This window comes from Syngnathus leptorhynchus, chromosome 10 (assembly GCF_054491065.1).
Source record: "Syngnathus leptorhynchus isolate UIUO chromosome 10, UIUO_Slep, whole genome shotgun sequence".
In the NCBI taxonomy this organism is placed as follows: Eukaryota; Metazoa; Chordata; class Actinopteri; order Syngnathiformes; family Syngnathidae; genus Syngnathus; species Syngnathus leptorhynchus.
In genome coordinates this window covers 7,017,826-7,029,509 of record NC_141204.1, presented here as the reverse complement: position 1 = coordinate 7,029,509, position 11,684 = coordinate 7,017,826, and the positions used below count along the sequence as shown (strand labels likewise).

The window sequence follows — 11,684 nt, the reverse complement described above, 5'->3', positions numbered from 1 at the left end:
TGTAAAATACTTTTAAATATTCACCGCACAAGTAAATTAACAGCTAACACTTGACAGGAAAATCTATATTCCACTTCTTTGTGAATCCCATTGCATTTAAAATAACCATGGGAATCGCAGGTGCACTGTTTTAGCGAGTACATGACAGTCTAGACACCAAGGTCCACTTCTTTCACCGGCTTCTCATTTTCACCTGGAACAGACAGACCTACTTTAATCCAAAATAGGATAGTATACTGCTAAAATATACTACACTAGGTTGATTGTAAAATAACAATACATTCCTGGCATCTCTGTGCCAATCATTTAATAAAGAAATGCTTTACAGTGAATGTTTATGTTCAAATTGAAATAGGCAAATCTTCGATTATGGCTTCAAAGTTTTCTACCTGACTCCAGAGGAGTCAGTGCCTCGCCACTCACAAACCTCACCACACTTCACTTCACTGTCTCATTGCATCACTGTGTATTCCCCATGGTGTCGGTGAGTCAGTGATTAAGTCCGGTGGACACTGGCTTATCAGGTGCGTATTGCAGGGGCACACTTGTGGCCCCCAGGCACGAGAGAGAGAGAGAGAGAGAGAGAGAGAGAGAGAGAGAGAGAGAGAGAGAGGAGAGAGAGAGAGAGAGGGAGAGAGGGAGAGGGAGAGGGAGAGGGAGAGGGAGAGAGGGAGAGGGAGAGAGAGAGGGAGAGAGGGAGAGAGAGAGAGAGAGAGAGAGAGAGAGAGAGAGAGAGAGAGAGAGAGAGAGAGAGAGAGAGAGAGAGAGAGAGAGATGAGCATTTCAGCTTGACTCTCACTTAGTGAGCTCAGCAGTACCTGTTGGCAGTCTGCACTGGCAGCATCCACTCAGACTGTCAATATCCGATTAGACGGCGGACGCAACCCAAGCAACCAGAAGAAAAAGCAGGATTATCATACAGAAACACACTTATTATCATGTCAGGGGCCACCGGGGACTTAACGTGTGAGGGGTGTTTTTCTGCACATGGGGTTAACAGCACCGAGTCACACTCCACTGTGGATGATGATGAACTTGTACGCTACATCTGGACGGAGTATTTGCACCCCAAGCATTACGAGTGGGTTCTAATTGTGGCTTACATCTTTGTGTTCTTCGTGTCACTCATCGGCAACTCGCTCGGTGAGTTTTCTCTTTTCTTTCTCTTTTCGAATTTGACCAATTTGAGAGAGTAATGTGTTTGCAAATGAATATTTTACTGAAGTGGACAGGTGCAACAGGGTGAAGGTTCAATACTGATTTAGGACACTGGATTGAGAAGTCAAGAAAAACTAAAAGAAAAAAAGCATTGATTTAAAAAATGTGTATCCAAGAATGCTGCAGCACAAATTTGAATGCTTAGTTTTTGATCACATTGATATGTATACATTATGCATGAACTGAATTTTTCACAATTGCATTTCATTAACCTGTGTGGACGTATCTATGCTGTTGTTAGTGAGTGGTGAGTGGTATACATGAACATTACCTGTGGGTTGAAACAGTTTCTATTTCTTTTCCTGCCTTTTTACTCATTCATATTCAAACCTTTGTTGTCATCAAGGCTGCATCAATAAAACACCCCTGTTAAGGTTGAGGTGTCATTCATCAAGAGAGACCATACGGTAGGTTTTTCGAGTTCACCTCTTCATACACCACCACTTTGATTTTCATTAGCAGTTTGTCTCCTGGGCAGTCTCTCTCTCTCTGCATGACACATTATAAGATCTATAAGGGACACAGAAGTGGCAGTTCATTAAGTTCTTGGAATGTGCATTGTGTTGTGCCACAGTGTCACAATAGTTCCCAAAAGCTTTCTTTTCTTACCTTACTCTTTTTCATTGCTGACTTCATCCCCCGTTTTCTTCTTTTGTTATTCTCCAGAAAATATAGTCTCCCATTCAGAGTCGTGATTCCATACGAGGAATGAGTCAGATGGATTACAAATCCACATACTGTACAGTGGTAACACATTGGCTGCATTCAGACTGAAGGTGTAATTGATTCCAATCAAATTCTTCCAATTTAGATTTTTAGAGCTGACTGTCTACACTATTTTTAGCAAGTGCCCAAATAGAATCTGGTCCTGTTCAGACTGGGCCACAATAAGGACCCATCTGATAGGTTGTTGTAACAACGATGATGTGTCATTTAGCACATGTAGTATTTGACGTCATAAAATTGCAAAAGTGGCAACAATAAGAAAAAACATGAAGGTTTCTCTCCGAAGTACTTTGGCAATGTCAATGCCAAGTCGAGGCGGAGAAAATCTGAGACGTCCAGGGATTGATGTTTTCAATTTAATTGGTGTGCTTCATTTTTGATTGGTGCTCTCAGTTCTGGTGCATCGGGTGGACTGACGTCAGTCATAATGGATTAGTGTGTATGGAGCTGGTCAGACTGAGATGCATCCTGTCCAAATGCAATATGAAACTTCCTTCAGAATGTGGTTCTAATCGGTTTTTCAAAAAATGGATTTTATCTGCTTTGTGATTGCTCAGACTACACAAAACAGACATCCAGCAGACTTGGACTGAAAGTTTGAAAACGATCATTGACTTTCCAAATAACCTTTACCAATGAGAGCAATTATATTTGGAATCATTTGTGACAGAGTTCAAACTGTCTGTAACATTTTTGACTAACCGCCGGGACAATACTTTAATTCACATTCTAATTGTCATCCAAGCAGTTCAATATTAACCAGTTAAAACAAATAAAAAAAAAATGATGTCCTTCAGAAATAACATTTTCTAATGCGATAGGCTGTCTTGGAGATTGCTCCAATTGGGCATTTTCTTTCTTTCAGTTTGTTTTGCAGTTTGGAAAAACCGCCACATGCGTACTGTGACCAACTATTTCATAGTGAACCTCTCATTCGCTGATGTCTTGGTGACCATCATCTGCCTTCCTGCAAGTCTAGTAGTTGACATCACGGAGACATGGTTCTTGGGACAAACGCTTTGCAAAGTTGTGCCCTATCTGCAGGTAAGAGACCAACTAATGAAGGCGGATGATCTCTAAAACTATACTCAAGATGCATTGTTGGCAGCAGGAATTGGCTTCGGGTCACCAATGATCATAATGATAACAATCATCAAGACTCAAAATTGATCTTAAATCTCTGTTAGCTGTTCATATGACGAAATCCAACCACAACATTATCTTAGTTTGAGATTATGAATTGTTTTTGTGTTTGACTTGTCCGATGTTCCCTGGCTTACTTTTTAGACTATCTCCATCTCGGTGTCAGTCCTGACGCTGAGCTGCATTGCGCAAGACCGCTGGTACGCCATCTGCCACCCACTGATGTTCAAAAGCACAGCCAAGAGAGCTTGCAAGAGCATTGTTATCATCTGGATGGTGTCATGCATCATCATGATTCCTCAATCCATCGTGATGGAGAGCAGCAGTCTGGTGCCGGCTCTCCAAAACAAAACTAGTTTGTTCACCGTGTGCGATGAACACTGGGAAGGTGTGTGACGGACCAATCTATCCATCTTTACTTTTTTTGGGGTTATAGTTGACATCAATAAAAAAAAATTAAGAGAATACAATAAACTCCACACTGGAAGGTCAGAGTCAAATCCAGATCTTAAATCAAGATAATTATACATTATAATCTTAATTTAAATGTTTCTGTCAGGTGCACAAACAAATACGGTCAACCACAACTCTGAAGGAATACTGTCCAAATCTTTTTACGTGAAAGCAGCTCACTGATGTAGCAGGTGTCAAAGTACAAGTGAAAGTTATTTGAAGATTAATGAAGGTTTAAAAATGACCAGAACAGTTTCTCAGACTCAGCGCCATCAAGAGATATTGTTTAGCTATTGATCTACCGTTACAGTGATTCATTACACTCCCGACACCCGAAAGACAAGAATCATTGCAAGTGTTACTATGTGGGAGGAAGACGTGCGACACTGGAGAGGAGAAGGGTGGGCCAGCGAAATCAACAAAGGTGCTCTTAACAACTGTGAAATCTGCGAGCTGGTGACATAGTTGCTGTCTCGCGTCTCTCGTCACGACGTGAAAAATCCAGCATCCCTGTGGGATATATTGCAGCCACTGAAGGCTATTTTTATGGCTCAAACATGTAGATGTTGCCAGATTATCTTTCAGAGAGTTTTAACAATTCACAAATCCACAGCAAAGATGATGTGTTTGTACACATTTGCTATAAATTGTTTTTTAATTGAAAATTCAATCTGGTTTGGATTTCTTTCATGTGCAACGCATCGTCTTACCAATTTCTCAAAGTCAAGTTAGTGATGTGCTTTTTTTCTCTGCTTCTTTCAGCTGAGATCTACCCTAAGGTGTATCATAGCTGTTTCTTCATTGTCACATACTTTGCACCATTGTGTCTCATGGTGCTGGCCTACATCCAGATCTGTCACAAGTTGTGGTGTCAACAGGTGATTGGATTTCGCTCCCCAAACGTGCTTCTGCCACACTTTTCTGAGCCATCTAATATACTCTACGCTTACTGTATCTGTGTTTGACAGATTCCTGGCAGCACGTCAATGCTGCAGAGGAAGTGGAAGACCATGCAGTGCTCAGCGGCAGCTGCAGGGCCCGGAGAGTCCGTGCGGGTCAGGACTAGTACCGTTTGTGCTGAGATCAAACAGATCCGGGCACGGCGCAAGACGGCCCGTATGCTCATAGTGGTGCTCTTTGTGTTTGCCCTGTGCTACCTGCCAATCAGCGTACTCAATGTGATGAAAAGGTATCAGCCATTTCTGTTGAGAATATATATCAACACAAGCTCATCTTGGTGACTCAAAATAAGTAAAAATGACTCATTCTTTTATTCCTATTGATACCTGCAGAGTCTTTGGGACCTTCAAGAACACGAGTGACCGAGAGACAGTGTATGCTTGGTTTACTTTCTCACACTGGCTCATATATGCCAATAGTGCACTCAATCCCATCATCTACAATTTCCTCAGCGGTGAGTTTGTTCACACGCCTCGTGGACCGCTTGAGCACCAGCTCCCTGCTGCCCTCTAGTGCAGTGTTTTTCAACCCTAATTGAGCCAAAGCATCCATTTTACATTAAAAAATAAATCACACCAACAAACCAAAAGTATGAGTAGTAAAATATTGATGATTTAATTTTACTTGTATTGCTTTCATATGAACTGTTTTAAAATGTATCCATTTTAATTTCACATGTAAAACATACCCAAGATGGTGACTAGAAATAGGAATGATGGTCTCATTCTCAATTTTTTCTTGGAAATTAATATTCAGTTTTTATGTCTTTAAACTGATTTTTTATGCTCATCACCATTAATTTTAATGTCAAGTGAGTTTGCCATAAAGCCATCAAGAATAATTGATGGAACAAATAGTGTGTTCCAAAATATCATGTTTAAAGTGCCTCTCATGTCTCATGGTCTTTCTTAGGGAAGTTCCGTGAGGAGTTCAAAGCAGCCTTTTCTTGCCATTGTCACGGTCAAGGCCAAGAGAGACCGAAGAGAATAAGCACCCGAATGAGCACCGACAGTCGAAAGTCGCTTTCCACTCACATTCATAACATGGACAATGTGTCACACATATCAGAACAAACAGTGTAAGATCATCAGCAGGTTTTGGGCTCTATTGGGGACACATATTGCCCTCTATTTTATTACACACTCACTTTACGGATTACATAAAATGAGATTCGAAAAAAACGTTAAGTGATGAGAAACAGACAAAACACATCAGACGCATCTACCTCGATGAAATTCATTCATATAGAATAGTTTTTTATTTTAAATCGATAGGGATCTTTCTTTGACATACGTAATTAAAGTGATAGTCCTTGAACCAAATTGCTGATTAGTAGCCCTTTATGGATTCATGTGAGTTGCCTCAAACATCTTTGGTGGACTGCAATTTCAAATTATAATTGGACATTTACATTAGTATGGACAAATGATCTTTAAAATCTAATCTTGGATTTCAATTTGGAACCTTGCTTGCCGATTCTTTTGTTTGTGTATTGAAAATAAACTGAAAATAAAATGGACATACTTGCTCATGCTATGAATTAAGTCGAAGCTTTGTTAAGGTGAATGTTTTATTATTTTTTTCAGTCTTTAGTTTGATATTCTTACACGAGGTGTTTAAAGGAATTTCTGTAGATTCTACATCAACAAGCTTGTTGACTCTGTTGCTAATTTATTATGATGTCATCGTTGTTAATGGTACCAAAAAAAGAGATGATTTCTACTGCTTTGCACTTTATGTAAACTAGCTTCTGCCGTTGTCTTACTTAGTGAACACTTGTCTTGCTTACAATTAGGAATTGCCAAATGTCTGTACAGTTCTATGAAACCAATTTTTTATTTTTTTTTATTTAACCGCCGCCCTCCCAAAAAATCTTATCTATGAAAAGATGACGATGGGCCTGGCAAGTGGTACATTCATACAGAAGATTGATGTTAGGTACAAAATAAATTCTGGAAGAGAAGATTGTAAGGACTTCTTCTTCATCTATCACAGCATATTTCAAAGCACATTTCACCAAACATGTTTTTAAATCCACCGGGGCCTTTTTTTTTTTTTTTTGGTCTCCTAATTCAGCAGTGGATTAATCTTGTTATTTAAGCTCCTGCTTTTCTCAGAGGAGAAAAAGTTTTGGTTTCAAATCATCACACTATAAAAACTTCCTCTCATGAAACAGTGAAAAGTGACTTTGAAGGATGTCATTTGTGATGCACGCAAGAAGTAAATGTTCTAAAGCTCATGGAAGGAAGTGTTCTTTAACAAACATGATACGTTTTGGTGGTGTCAACTTTTCGTTGTCACACACTTTCTCTTCTAGCTCAGATATGTACGGAATTCGACAATGCTGGTGGAATCATAATTTTTTTTTTTTTACTCTTCGGAATGGGCTTCCATAGATATGAGATGGAACAGATATCTAGAAAAACTGATCTCATATCAACCTAATGTTAGTCACAGAATATTTTTTTTTTCTTTACAGGATGTATTCTAATGCACATGGTGTACGTATATGTAAAAATGTTGTTGCATCAAAATGTATGTATCCTTTGGTGAACATGTTATTTATTTATTTTTGACTTGAAAAGTGGCTGAATAAATGCATTCCTTTTGATCTGACTTATATCTGACCCAGTTCTTCAGAGCAACCATAAGTAATGCTTGACCTACAAGAGCATACCTTTATATGTTTTTCTTTCTTGTTTTTTGACTTTCAATCTTTTTTTTTTTTTTTTAAACCTGTGCTATTCAGCTGCGTGGTGCAACAGATTTTCTGTGAAACGGGGCATTTAAAATATTCTCATATAGTCATGCTCTATGTGAGACCAAAATGAGACCTTGAATAAATGAATAATTACATAATTAGCCTTGGGGTGTTAATTTGATGTATGCTACTTGCCCTATCATGGATTTGAGGGGGAAGGCCCGGAAGGGATGACTATATATTTTTTATTTATATTGTGTAAGGTGCAGGCGCTCTGTAAATGCATTTGTACTCAATGTGGGCGTGTATCCCAGCTTTCAGAAAAAAGGCAGCAACAGCAGCTTAAAGTAGTGCTGTATTTGTCAGCCACCATGCAGAGAAAACATGTGCATGCTGCTCTCTTTTTTGGTGAGTCTCACTCATTCATCTTTAACATGGGAGCAGCTATTGATTATTGCAATAGGATGATGTTGAAAGGTTTAAGAGGTTGTACTTTTAATAATTTGTCATGATTTTGGCAAGCCCAAAGTGATTCATATGCTCAGAAACTCTGTTCAACGTAAATTTGGTTTGTCATTGGTATTTTCCCTCTGGGAACGATTGAAGCAAGATGAAAGACGTGAGCCTTATGAGACGTGCCATAAGTAATTTTTTAGGATTTTGTTTTAAAAATTTTTTTATTCATGATAACATGCCAAAGCTTACTTATTGTTAATAGTTGAGGGGTTTATCACTGTAGCTTTATTTATGGTTCTATGACACTTTTATAAGTCAATCTTAAAAAAAAAAGTATTGAGAATGTCACCATTTAAAATTTGACCTAGAGAGTCGGAAATGCCAAAAATGCACTCAAAGACAGTAACAGCTGGTTGCATAGTAATATGAATATTAAACTGATTTTGTCAAAAAGCTGTCCATGTTCCAATACGCACATGCACATCACTCAAAATAATAATATCATCGTCACTCAGAGTTTAGCCAGTGTATGAATAATTTTGCCACTGAGAATTTTTCTTTTTCTTTTGCGTTTTAGGACTTCTCATTCCTCATGTTTGCATCCTTGCCAGCATCACTACACACTCGGACTGTGCGACATGCATTTCACTTTTAAATCAAAATCAGAAGATGCTTTTCATCAGCCTGTGTGAGGGTAATGTACGCTTTTCAATAGCTGCATTTTCTCCGTAACCTCAAAACATTTGGCTCTTTCATTAAATTACCTCTTGGCTTGAATGGCTTGGGCTGTAGCCTAGAGCAAAGTCTGTATAACTCAATACTAGATAGACATTATGCTGTGACCTCAATCCCTCCCTGTTATGTATTCAAGAGTAGTGGGCACATAAAAACCTGTTGTACACACAAGAAAAAAATGTTTTTCCATATATCTGCTCTACCTGTTTTTAAGGTTGCCAAATAAAAGAGTCAGAGATGTGTAACTTGACAACCCAAGCTGTATTTGACAAATTTGCTGAGCTGCAAGGGTGTGTGTGCTCTTGGAAGGAAGACCTGCTGGCACAATGCAAGTCAAAGCCAGGTGCAGTATTCGCCACGGACACTATTGCTGTTTACCAAAGGGGATCACAAAGGCTTTTGTGGCACAAATTAGCTCCCGGAATAACAGGCTTTCATAAAATTGGATGGAACTAATCACTCTCATTGTTATTTGCTCCACACAAGAGAAGCACACCGGCTGACTGGCAGTCTATCAGTTTCAGATAATTTGGTAGTTGTGTTTTTATGTTGTGTTTATGTGGCATTCACGTTAGTTAAAGAAATGATGTGTCTTTCTTTTTTGTAGAGGATGCTGCTCGATCATGCACGCACCAAATCAGATTTTGCTTGAGCGACTCCATGTGCAACAACCTTTTGGCACCTGTCCTAAAGACTTGCATGGAGGCTCAGTGTGACCATGACAGCTGTGGCCAAGAAATGCGACATTTCTACAGTAGTGTGCCGTATGACTTAGCGGAGAGGCTGGTTATGTGCGAGTGTGATCCGTCAGATGCAAGCTGCCTACAAATGAAAGGTGCAATACATGGCAACACTTGTGGGGACCAACTTTGGATCTGTCAGGAGGCTGTGAGACACTGTTTGGAGGAGCAGCATTGCAGGTATACAGATGTGAATATTTTTTGTTATACCACATCATAAATGCTTTTGTTTAAATGTACAACAAATAGTTAATGTCCACTCCTTTTGCTGTTGCTTCATATGTGTTATTGACTTTGGTTTTTTTTGTAGATTTTGTTTCATTTATGTTTCATTATTTTGTATGAGGGAGGGAATAATTGTGGTTGACCTTTACGGCTGTGGTGTCATTTTAAAATCCAAAGTGCACTTGTAAAATTCTACAATTGCATAACTGTGTGGTTTATTCTATGTTGGTATGGTTTACAAATCTCGATTTTGAAGGTTGTGCATGCTTATGTTTGTCTTACAGAGAATTGCTAACAGGTTTTCAAAACAAATGCTGGACCTCCGAGGAATTACCTTGCAGTGAGGTCACTCTTCAAAGTGAATGTTTGCACCTCATGAATCCAGAGCTCATTCTTGGAGGAGAGTTGGATTGCAGAAAAGCCTTTGTGGCCACGCTGGGCACGACACTGCACCATCCGTGCACGTGCGAACAAGTACATGGTGCCGATCTCTACACATGTAGCATGATTCATGATGTGCTCCACAATAGATCACACTTCAGTAAGTAAAGGATGTACTTATTGTATGTGGGCTATCTTACAAGAGTGCTTATATCTATTTTAAGACACCCACTGGATGAGGGATAATGGTCCCTCTACTCCTCCACCAATCAGTGAATTTGATGAAGGTCAGAGCGGGTTATCTGGTAAATGCAAGCATTTAACACCCCACTCATGTACTCTAAGTTTTTGTTCTGCATTTAATTGCTGCATGTCTTATGCGTCTCATCAGGTTATCTACTCTATGGCTGTGTAGCTACACTGCTGGTGGGAATTCTTGTGGTGACTGTGGCTGTTTTTCTTAAAAGACGGTGAGTCCATGAATTACCGGCAAGCAAATAGAACTCAAAACAATCAATTGGCTTACTTCCACAGTTCCAAATAATATCCCGATATCAAATAATGTAAAGTGCATTAATTTGTTCCAAATTCAAATTATTGTCATCATCAAACATTTATGAATGCACAAGCTTTAAGAGCCTTAACAGCTGTGTCCTCCGCACATCTAATAACATTTTCAGTTGACGGTATGTGGCAAAATGTGTTTTAAAAGTACAAGAAATCTCATGAAATTTAGAGTAAATAAATACATTATTCCTCAATTTTTTTTAAAAATGTTTTTGCCATTTTCCCCAAGATTCCAACGCTCATAATTCAAAGGCACTACAGCGTTCTCATGCATTCACTCACTATTTGTTCCAGCATGGAAGTCAGGAACTACGTCATGGATACAAGTACTTGGTTGAAGTGACGATATGTAAAATGTTCAGATCTTTCAAGCTTGAAATAATGTAAAGTGTCACAAAATACAGTCTTGAAGAAGAGCATTCGGCATTTTCTTTCTATTTCAAGCCTTCCTAGCCTGTTTATTCCTGCTATGATGATACAAAATTGGGACAATTGTCTGATCTCATTTCTTTGATCTATCCTCTTCTATCCATTCTATCTCGAGTAAGTGCGTTTGACTGGGAGTTGCATAGATGAGTGTCAAGCTTCTCTTTCTTCAGTAATTGTTCATCATATGCCAAAGTGCTGATTACTGTAAAATGTGCTGCGTTCATGTTCACATCAAAGCAAAAAAATTGGATCAATGACGGCTGATATCTAAAAAAGACACCACTGAACATGTCCCTTATAGATGCTGTCATTTATGCAGGTGATTTCATAAATGCCACTGAGGAAGTACGATTTTTAATTGACCTTGCTTTTTGTCATAGGATGGTGAGAAGAAATGAGACACCAGACAAAAGCAGATTCCAGCCTCTTCAAAAAAGTAATGGCATTGCTACTACACAAGATTTTACATAAACATTAAATCAGTCAACTTTAGTTCTCGGAGGTCTCTCTTTGTCTCCATTATCTTGCTGTCTGAAAGATGAAAACTTACATTAAAAAGGAAAATGTAAAGGAAAATGTTACCTTGAATTTATCAGGTGTGTTAAAGGTTTCTCCAACAACATCGAAACGTGTTCAGTGCTTTTTCAAACCCGACCGAATGTGATGTGAATTCAAGTGAGGCGAAACGGACCCTCTGATTGGATCAAACCTTTCTCTACACTGCTCTGACTGCATGATGGGATGCAGCTGCAGTGCTGGAAACTCAGATCTGCGATATCCATTCATTATTTTACTTATCCTGCTCAAGGTCAAAGGGAAACTGAAGTCTATCCCAGCTGTGTTAGGGTGAGAGGTGCAGTACACTCTGGACTGATCATTCATCTGTCACTCCCAACACTGGCACATAGAGACAACCATTCACCCCTCCAGGCAATTTAGACCTAAACAAA

At 39.2% G+C, this 11,684-nt stretch overlaps 2 protein-coding genes across 2 annotated transcripts; both read left to right on the top strand.

The window, feature by feature from the left end:
- Nucleotides 1-793: 793 nt before the first annotated feature.
- hcrtr2 (hypocretin (orexin) receptor 2) lies at nt 794-5,607 on the top strand. The gene is made up of 7 exons (XM_085922447.1): nt 794-1,143; nt 2,810-2,988; nt 3,232-3,475; nt 4,303-4,418; nt 4,509-4,729; nt 4,833-4,954; nt 5,413-5,607. Exons 1-7 carry the CDS (start codon nt 939-941, stop codon nt 5,580-5,582), a joined length of 1,257 nt encoding a protein of 418 aa, XP_085778573.1. The 5' UTR covers nt 794-938; the 3' UTR covers nt 5,583-5,607.
- Nucleotides 5,608-6,388: 781 nt separating this feature from the next.
- gfral (GDNF family receptor alpha like) lies at nt 6,389-11,205 on the top strand. Its single transcript, XM_085922582.1, is given in 9 exon segments — nt 6,389-6,410; nt 8,235-8,351; nt 8,622-8,733; nt 8,866-8,924; nt 9,000-9,312; nt 9,642-9,898; nt 9,963-10,043; nt 10,130-10,208; nt 11,115-11,205. Coding segments are annotated over 9 exon segments (1,131 nt in total).
- The last annotated feature ends 479 nt before the right edge of the window (nt 11,206-11,684 follow it).

What these genes read in the sequence shown, in the direction of transcription:
- hcrtr2 (XM_085922447.1), top strand. Translation starts at nt 939, where the DNA reads ATGTCAGGGGCCACCGGGGACTTAACGTGTGAGGGGTGTTTTTCTGCA. An exon ending in AAGTTGTGCCCTATCTGCAG is followed by an intron (nt 2,989 to 3,231) that starts GTAAGAGACCAA and finishes CTTACTTTTTAG; the next exon opens with ACTATCTCCATCTCGGTGTC. An exon ending in GTGCGATGAACACTGGGAAG is followed by an intron (nt 3,476 to 4,302) that starts GTGTGTGACGGA and finishes TGCTTCTTTCAG; the next exon opens with CTGAGATCTACCCTAAGGTG.